This window comes from Malaya genurostris, chromosome 2 (genome assembly GCF_030247185.1).
Source record: "Malaya genurostris strain Urasoe2022 chromosome 2, Malgen_1.1, whole genome shotgun sequence".
NCBI lineage: Eukaryota > Metazoa > Arthropoda > Insecta > Diptera > Culicidae > Malaya > Malaya genurostris.
Window position 1 is genome coordinate 206305119 of NC_080571.1, and position 9672 is coordinate 206314790.

General features: G+C 36.9%; 1 protein-coding gene across 6 annotated transcripts in view; it reads right to left on the bottom strand.

Moving 5' to 3' along the window:
• LOC131427229 (arf-GAP domain and FG repeat-containing protein 1) overlaps positions 1–9457 on the bottom strand; it is a 184356-nt gene extending 174899 nt beyond the window's left edge. For 2 of the 6 annotated variants that reach the window (XM_058590230.1, XM_058590224.1), the window contains exons 1-2: positions 9212–9456; positions 7018–7456 (exon numbers count right to left, since the gene is read on the bottom strand). In XM_058590230.1, the coding sequence (XP_058446213.1) occupies positions 7018–7181 (164 nt within the window). In that variant the 5' untranslated portion in view covers positions 7182–7456; positions 9212–9456. The other 4 variants (XM_058590229.1, XM_058590228.1, XM_058590227.1 and 1 more) reach the window with 4 other exon arrangements.
• Positions 9458–9672: the final 215 nt, after the last annotated feature.

Sequence of the window (9672 nt, forward strand, 5' to 3'; positions counted from 1 at the left end):
TTGGATGAAACTTGGCACATGGCTTCAGTATGGCAAACCATAAGTTTTGAACCGATGGAGAGGTCAATCCGACTCACGACTGATTTTCAAAAAGGGCGTTTGTATTTTTGCATTTCACAAAAATTGCCTTTTTCAAATCGTTGTAACTCGGAAACCGTTAATTGTACAAAAATGGCGTTCAGGAAGAAGTTGTAGGGAATAGATTGGGCACTCTAAAAAATATATACTGAGAATCAGGTGAATATGGTGGTTGCGGAACAATATTGCTGACGCATAACACTCAAATAGTTTTCCATAGTTTGACCGGTCGGAAGGAGTTCGGAGTACACCACACCTCGATAATCAAAGAAAACTTTCGTCCTGGACGTGGTTCGTCGACAAGGCGTTCTCGACCCTCTTTGAAAAACTTGTACCACTCAAAAACACTTTCTCGCGACATATAATTATCACCGAAGGCCTTTTGCAACTTCTCTGAAAGTTTCGGTATCAGAAACTTGCTTCCGCTCACAAAATTTAATGGAACTTTTTTGTCGAATAATTTCACTCATTGTAAAAATTGCCGATTGCACTTTTAATACTTCAGAAAGACAGACGTATACTGAACATTGGTGAATATTTTGACGTTACACTTGGCACAGATGTCACTGACAGTCATACCAATCTAAAAAAAAAATATATCGACGAATATAATTCAAAAGTCTTACTACTTTTTTGCCCGCAGTAGTATATCATATTTTTTGGTCACGTGGTGGAGTAAAATAGCCTAATAGTAAAACTTTTCCAAACGACTTTACTGAACAACCCGTGCGAGTTACATAAAACATTTTCAATAAATTTTGTAGTCACCGGTTCATAGGCGGGCTCCGGTTTGCTAATATTCTCAAAACCACAGTTTCTTCAACGCACCAAATACAAAATGCCTGTTTCTTCAACGCGCCAAATACAAAATTTTACTATTTTTGCCTTTCTCTATAGAAAGGTATTAGAACTGCTGGAAAAAATGGCTATCTAACAGAGCTTCGGATACCCATAGCGCTATATACCAATCGACTCAGCTCGACGAGATCGGAAAATGTTTTCCGCGTAATTTTCTCATAGATGACTGAACCGATTTCAACAAGCTTAGGCTCGTTTGAAAGCTAGTAATGAGCCATTGATCAAGTTCGAAGATTAAATGATTGCGACTTCTGATTCGGGAGAGATGATGGTATAAGTGACAAAACGCGTTGTTTTTTTAACCGCGCCCGTTTCTCGGACATGACTGAATCGATTTTAAAAAGCTTAAGCCCGTTAGAAATCTACTATTGGGCCATTGATCAAGTTCGAAAATCAAATGGTTGTGACTTTTGGTTCCCGAGCTATGATTGTATAAGTGACGTAACCGAGAAAACACATCGTTTTTTACCGCTCTAATGCATATAGGGGTGCCAATATTCTGGGATCACCTCTAATTTCGTAAAGCGGCGTGCTCAAAAGTTTAAACATCTCAAAAAAAATGAGCCCAAATTTGTGTCAGAAATTATTTAATAAAATATATAAAATATTTTCATAAGACTATTTTGAAGAAATAGTAAGGCATTATCACACCACTAGGTGGATTACGAAGGGTTTTTTATAATTTTAAAATTATTCTCTGATGCAAATGGCTCTTTGGTTATCGAGTCCGATTAAGCCCTCAAATGGTACTGAAAACAAAGGTAAACTCAAGATACAAAATTTGTTAAACTCAGTCACCATTTAGTTACAGTTCAATTGACAAAAAACTTGGGTAATAGGTTGTTTTTTCATGAAAACGGCAATCAGGTATTAAGACACCAAAATCTTACGTTTAACAGTCGAATAGTAAATTTGTAAAGGCAAAGAGACTTTCGGCATAATTGTCACTTGCTTAAGCATCGCCACGTCTAAGTTATCTACTCCGGCCAATGTTGAATTTTTCCTTTTCCCGTAGAAGCATAAATTTATTGAAGAAATGTCTACATTGCATATATCAATTTTAAAATCATTTCTTACTTATACTTTCAAACATAAAGCACATTGTAATAAATTATGCAACTATCGCTCCTCCATCTGATTTGGTAGCAATGTGTTAATCGATATCCATTGCCATACATTGTTAATTCTTCTAGCTTCTTCGTTTACATAGTACGAGTCACCAACAATTTCAACATCACTTGCAAAGTGTGCGGCATAGTTTGTAAGCAGTTCCCAATTCCAATAGTAGGAAATCAAATCGTTGGCATAATTTTTTGCTTCATGTATCCGTTAACCCAAAAGCACATGGACGAAAACAAGCCAATTCCGAGGAGCAAAAATACGTTACGAAAAAACAGTTACATAGCAACTGCATTTCAAAATAGAGCAAAACAATGAAAATGTGAAACGACAACAAACTAAACTCATAAAGTTTGCCAAGCAAGCTTGGAATCGACTTTCGACGCTTATTTCGTTGCCCATTTTTCTTCGAGAAAAAAAAAACGGCAAGGCATATAATTTCACATTCGATGCCATCACTCGGACTCGACTCGGACAGCCGAAGCATAAACGAAAAACTTAAAACACACGCCGAGAAATGTCAGTCCTAGAATACCAAAAATAAACACCGCCATACAACCATCATCCTGAACCGGTGGAGAGTGGCATATGGAAATTTGAGAAAGTTTGATTCCATGATCTCTGCATTTTTTCCTGATTAAATTTAGATAATCTAAGGAATTTAAAGCTAGACAATAATACCATGAGTCACCGAGAGATGAAGGTTAGATAATAAGCACCGCCGTATCTGCTTCGTTATCAGTCGAAATCGGCTACCCCACTGACAAAAGCAAAACATTGGAATCGAGTACATAATTCAATTTTTTCGTATCAAGTTTTTTTTCAACGTTGATTTCATTGGAAGTGTGCAACATCGGTAATCGAAGCGATAACGAAGATACTGCGTCCAGTCATCTCATGCCAGTATCAAAATCTCTTGAACTTTGGACAGGACCAGACACCTGGCGACTTTTCCCAAAAAAAAGTACTTGCTTCGATTTATCCATGTTGTAAATAATTCATGCCTCGTAACTACTGTGACGATTGAGTATTTGAGTGACTGTGAGTATTTGCTCTTATAAAATGAGGTTATTTTTCGATTCAAAAAATATAGCAATAGGAGTTAGATGAAAATGGCTCCTGGAGATTTTTCTAGCTACCTGTGATTGCTAGGAAGGTCTCTTTTAAGGCAGCTTTCATGCTTCGCGATGAGTATGAAATTTTCTCAGCCAGTAGTCGACATGCATGCTGTGATTAATAACTATTATAATGATAATAATGACAAAAATCAAATACCTGATAATGTTCGAGACATACATAATCGTGCGCTCCTGTTAGTAAATCAAATTCATCATAATAGCGTTATTGCTATTAACCTGAATAGGGTTATTAGTCATTAGGAGAGTCCCCCTGATATTTTGTGGATTACTCGACTTTCAATCAACGAATTATGATGAAATCAAATACCATGTCTTTGCTTCGGCCCTTGAAAGCAATACCGTAGAAAAAAAAACTGTTTTATTTCTGTAAATTGACTTCCTCATATTGCTTATATTCTCGAAATGAAATATTTTTCTAATCAACTTACAATGCTTGCACAAAAGAAGAATTGTGTGACTAGTTCGAAGGATTTCGTTCGTTTTTACATCGTCTTGTACAGAAACACACTCTTTAAACTAAAATTTCTACACTTATCCGCTGTAACTCCAAAATTGAAAGTCATTTAGAGCAACAGTACTGTTTCAACTTGTGAGCTATGTTAGTTGTGAATCAATTTCAGCTATATCGGTTTCTAGTTCCTGGTTCCGAAAGTACCGGACATAGTGGTCAAAAACTTCAAAACGGAACTCACTCATTTTTCTCAAAGATGACTGAACCAATTTTCAAGAATATGCAGAAGGTCTTGTAGTGAAATAGATTGCTATTGATTCTTATTCGCACTCGACTTTCGGTTCCGAAACTAGAGAGTGAAGTGTGTTTACAATTCTGAACGGTCACTTGAAGCGAAGCTGCATAAAACGGAAAATTCTTCTTAATTTGACATAATTGTTTATAAATTCAAAAGGTTGTGTTAATTTATATCCAAATAAACTTTCTAATCTGTATTCAGGTTTGCAGTGAATTTTTTGACCGAATCCTCTAGTGATATTTATGAAAATATAAGCAATATGAGTAAGAAATCATTACACAACAATTCCAAAGAATTATTTTCCTACCTAATTAGTCTTTATCGAATCTATGACTAAATCAGTCTTTTTTAATTTATTCTCAAGATTTGTTCAAACTAGCAGTCTATTCCAAGACTAATTTAGTCTAGTTAATTTACATACTAAAAAATGTTTGGGTTCTCCCAGAACAGCAGCACTTTAAAAATAAAAAATTACGAAATGACTCCCCTGGCATAGTATCAATGCCCTCTATTAACACATACGAAATTCTTCCAAAAAATGGATACTGGTAAAAACAACAATCATCTATGCCTCGAAGAACTGTGACGATCTTCGATTTCAAAGTATTCCGTACATTTTTTTTGTTCCTTCCGTAAGTGAAAGTCGGACGAAAGGGAATAATGTCGAGTTTTGGTGGATGGATTCGAAGATCACAAACGCCTTCTTCAGTATTTATCTGAGAAGCTTTATATTTTTTATGACGAAAAATCAATTATGGCCTATCAAAGTTGTTCCGAAAGATTATGGCCTATCAAAGTTGTTCTGAAAGATTTACCAAATAATCAAAGCACATATAGTGTGAACTACTTGAAGAAATTACTTGGTTCGAAAGTTCGGGAATTGAATTGGATACCAATTATGGTTTTTGTTCCAGCTTATTTATCATTCAAATGTGCTTGTGAGAAAATAAATAAAAATGACGTTTTACTAAAAATCACAAGATTTCTATTTTTCGTTGTAAAAGACGAAAATGGTCAGAGGAATTGTGGGCAAAATAAGCGGGAAGGTAACATACCTCATAATAAACTTTCTGCTGAATATTTTTCAGTTTATCTCCAAACAGTCCAACTTGTTTCTCTTCTGTGAGAAATCCCTCTGCAATTGATCTGGTTCAAACAGATAAAACTCACATATGCAATTGAATGATCACTCATGCAGACTCCATCATCGGCAATAATCTTCAACTGCTCATTCATTTTAAGACTGTTTGTCGACGACTATATCAGCGATCTCGTGATCCTGCTAAAAAATTCATAGTTAAGACTGTACAAAAATAACTTACGTAAAAATAGATTTACTCTTTTACGAAATGGAAATTTCGCAGAAGAATTTGAGAAAATCAAACTATATTTAAAAACCTTCTCAGGAAGTTTTAGGATTTGGAGTCATTTTAAACTTCACCGTGTAAATATCATCACTGTTTTTACAATTATGTACCAAAGGAGCCGATATTTCTTTCACTCAACAGCACTGAATAGAATATTTTTCTAAGATTGTAAATTACACCTTTAAAGGCATATTTGAAATCGTGGGCATACATATGCAACAGTATTTCTCTCCAGTACCGTTGAATTGGAATTCGAAAGAGACACATTAGTTTTTTCGGGTTTTCCATCAATGGCTGTTTTCCTAAGATTGTAAATGGCTCCGTAATTCAAGGAAAGGTTCGTTGTATTCTGGATAACAACGAATCAAGTCTACTACATGTTCTGATTTTCATAGGCTTAACTAGACAAACTAATGATAATGAAAACTTTTCAATTAAATCAAAGGCTGTAATGACGTTCAAGTTACAGGGTCCGGCACTCGAAGTGTAACCAATTAAAAAGGCCATAAATTCAGTTTGGAAAATTACTTTTACTTAATTCAAAGTACAAAATGTGTAAAAATAATACAAAATTCAGAATCAATTCACTTTTGCTCGATATGACCACCTTTTGCCTTGACTATGGCCTTGAGACGGTCAAAAAACAAATCGCAAGTTGCCGAATGTGACTTGCAGGTATTTAGGCCCACTCGTGGACAATAACTTTTTTCAGCGCCTCGAGACTGGTGTATCTTTTAGTTCGGACTTTGCTCTCCAAAATGGCCCAAAGAGAATAATCCATTGGCTTCGCATCTGGTGAATTCAAGAGCCATTGTGTGGACGTGATGAAGTTCGGAACGTTGTTTTTCAGCCATTCTTGGTTCACTCGAGCTTTGTGAGACGGTGCCGAGTCCTGCTGAAACGTCCATGGTCTGCCACCGAAATGTTTGTCTGCCCACGGCTTCAAAGCAACCTCCAGAATACTTTCCCGATAATATGTCGCATTTACCTTGACGCCAGGCTCGATGAAAACGATTGGAAAGCGCCCATCTGCGATTACAGCGGCCCAAACCATTAGGGTAACAGAGGTATTTTGGCCACTTCATATATTTTGGCCCACCTAACAAACTCTATCAATTTTATCGGATTTCATCGATGTTAAGTAACCGATGTTGTATTAATTTGAAGCTAATCACATTAAATTACCCATTGCGGAAGGGTTTTTCAAAGAAATTGCAACATTTGTTGGATATTTATTCAAAGTGGGCCAAAATAAAATCGATCCTAAAGTGGGCCAAAATACCTCTGTTACCCTATCTGTTGCGGGTGCTGCCTCCTGGTGGCCAATCGATGACTCAAATTCTCGTATGAACGGTCGGTCAAGTAAACCCTATCGTTTTGAGAGTTTACGAATTGCTCAATTGGAAAAATTTTCTCGTCAGAAAATACAATGTTCGGAAATTGACCGCTTTCGGCCAAACGAAGCAACTCCTTCTCTCAAATCAAGATTTTTTTTTCGCGTTCACTTTTGGCAAAATGCTTTCTTGCGCTTGTAAACAATACAACTCCGAACTGTCATTTAGCAAATTTCTAGAGAGCTGATGCCCGTGCGTCAACTGCGCGAGCGGTCTGAAGTTGGTTACACTTCGAGTGCCGGACCCTGTATACATTGTTGCAAATCTTACAAAGTTAAATGAAAACTTTCATAATCAACTAGGAAATACTTACAGTATTCCAGAGCAGGTCGTGCAGACGAAAGAGCCGATGGTCATGTTGATGTAGGTTGGACCTTTTTGACCACAATCGAAGCACTGTTTGTTGCCACCGATTCCGACTAGCTCCCGGAGCGTTTTCAGGATTTTATCATCTTGTTTCTTCCGGACCACCGCCATGGCCGTTGATGATTTATGTAACTTGTGAATTTTGTTACCGTTTGTGCGCCTTTTCCGCGCAGTAATCCACTAAAAATCAATTTCTCGGTAATCAAACCAATCTTCACCCTACTTAACACCTCACTTCACAATCGATTTTGCCGACGGAAAATGATTTACCGTTCACTGTGCACTATGTGTAATTCTTCACGTTTCCAAGCTTTTATCGCTTAATTCCTAAATGGATGCCTGCCGACAGTTCCGACGCGGGAAGAGACCGGAAGCAACGAAGTAATCTGCATCAATTGATTCAATTAACAAAGGCATGGAAATGGGTTTTTTCTAAAAGAATACACGCGTGAAATAGTACTCCGCGAACTATTCACGTCTGTGTTTCCTTGTATCAATACAAAACATTGAAACGAGTTCCGGTAACACCAGTTAAATTCATTTGAAGTAGTCTAAAATCTCTAATTGTAATCTTTCATTTAAAGTTTGGATTCTGGTCCTTGATAAATTTGTAACTCAAACTTTGTAAACGGAGTCGATTATTTTCAGTACGGGTACATTTCGTTCATGAATAAGTAGTTATGGAAAATAATGGATCATAATAATACTTGATTCATTGTTTTACAGGGCTATCTGTTTTATTTGGCTTAGAGTTCAGAGAGGCCAAAAGTTAACCAACAGCCGACACGTGCATCAGTGCAGTCAGGCAAACGGGTGGGTGTAAATTGGAATCGAATTTATGGTTTTTAACTTGTGATTATTATTCATACCAAGTGCTCCAAAGTTATATTAAATTGTTGTTCGTATTAAAGCTAAATATTCTACACTGAAAAACAAAGCTTATTATATTAGTTTTTCAGAGTTTTTAAATTTTCGAATCGCCCGGATTTCGAATTTCTGATCGAATGCGAAATTTTTTATTCTATATCTCATACGAGCTCGAGTGTTGAACACAAAAGGCATCACTCGATGGAAATACAGAATGCATTTTTTTCCATTCGATCGGAATGCAGAACATGCTTGATTTCATTCTTTAAAACCCGAATAAAGTCTTCTTCTTCGCTAGGGCCTATCGTATTTTATGTCCTTTGCACATTTTGATACTAAATTGTAAAAATCTTAATGCAATAGAACATGCGTGACGTGTTAACGATTAAGCGATTGTAAAATCACTGTTTTAACAAAAATTTGATGCAGTCTCATTAAATAGTTTGAGTTTTCCATTATTTTATGTTATTTTCCTGCAGAAATTAGGAACCACTACAAATGCCCACAAATCGTCCATAAGCTCCGCCCGCACCACCCATCCATAAGAGCTCGATCAGCTGTTCGGGAAGCGCATTCCATCGTTCTGGCCGCCCTGCTTTACTGTTCGTTTTACTTTTGTGCGACAAATTTGAAACGGTCCGTCACACACTAGTAAACTTTTGTATCTACCTACTACGCAAATGGACACACTTGAATGGAGTGAAAAATTGCGGCTTAGAACAAAACACTCGGACGGATACAACGAAACTAGCACAGTTTATAATTCAATTTATTACACTTTATTATTCGTTCCTCTAACTTTCAAGATCCAGCATGCATTTGTCGTTTTTCTCTCTTCTTCGTAAATCACACGCAGCGATTGAACTTCCTTTCACATCACACAGGCACTATATTCTTCAATGCAGGTCGAGATTCCCACTTGTGTGAGTAGATGTATAACATTTTTTTTTTTTTAACTGGTTGATTGCGATTACTCTTTTCATTCAAAACTAATTTACGAAAACCTGAAATATTTTCATTTTTTCACGGAAATTTTAGCGAACATAAAAATAAACACAGATTCAGGTAATTTTCATTTTACGAATGTGTACGCGGCCACTGAATTCGCTTTTGAAATTTTGCTACACAATGAATCATTTACACCATTCTATCTCGCACTCTGCGATTATTTCCTTTAAATGTTGTTGATGTACAAATAGTCCGGAAATCCTTGGAGAGAAAATCAACATCGACTGTGTTTGCTTGATACAATAATCCAAGTTTTCAATTCTTACATGGTTCTCGCTATTGTACTGATCGGTTACGGGCACTCGGCTGTTTACTGCATCCGGCTAATGTCCTTCAAGATGGTACGCTCGCACCGGAACCGAATGCTTATTATATTTCTCAAGGACCGTCGACGGATACGCTTCGCATCGAGAAATAATCCACCCTGCAAGGGAATCAATCACTCGCGATAATTTACAACGCAAACCAACCACAACCGAGGAACACTACATTCAAAGTGAGAGCTGGCGATCGAACAACCATGAACGAAACTCGGCACTTGGCCGTTTCTTCTGCAGTTTCACGCATACAACCACGTTGAAGTAAAAATTTATGAATCGGAATTTGTTTCGTGTTCGTTTCAACGAACTTCTATTCCTCTTTGCGGTTGCCAGATAAATAATATTGCAAGATAGAAAGTGATGGCAATATTAGAATGACATTTGGCTGCGGCTGTCAGGAACAGAGA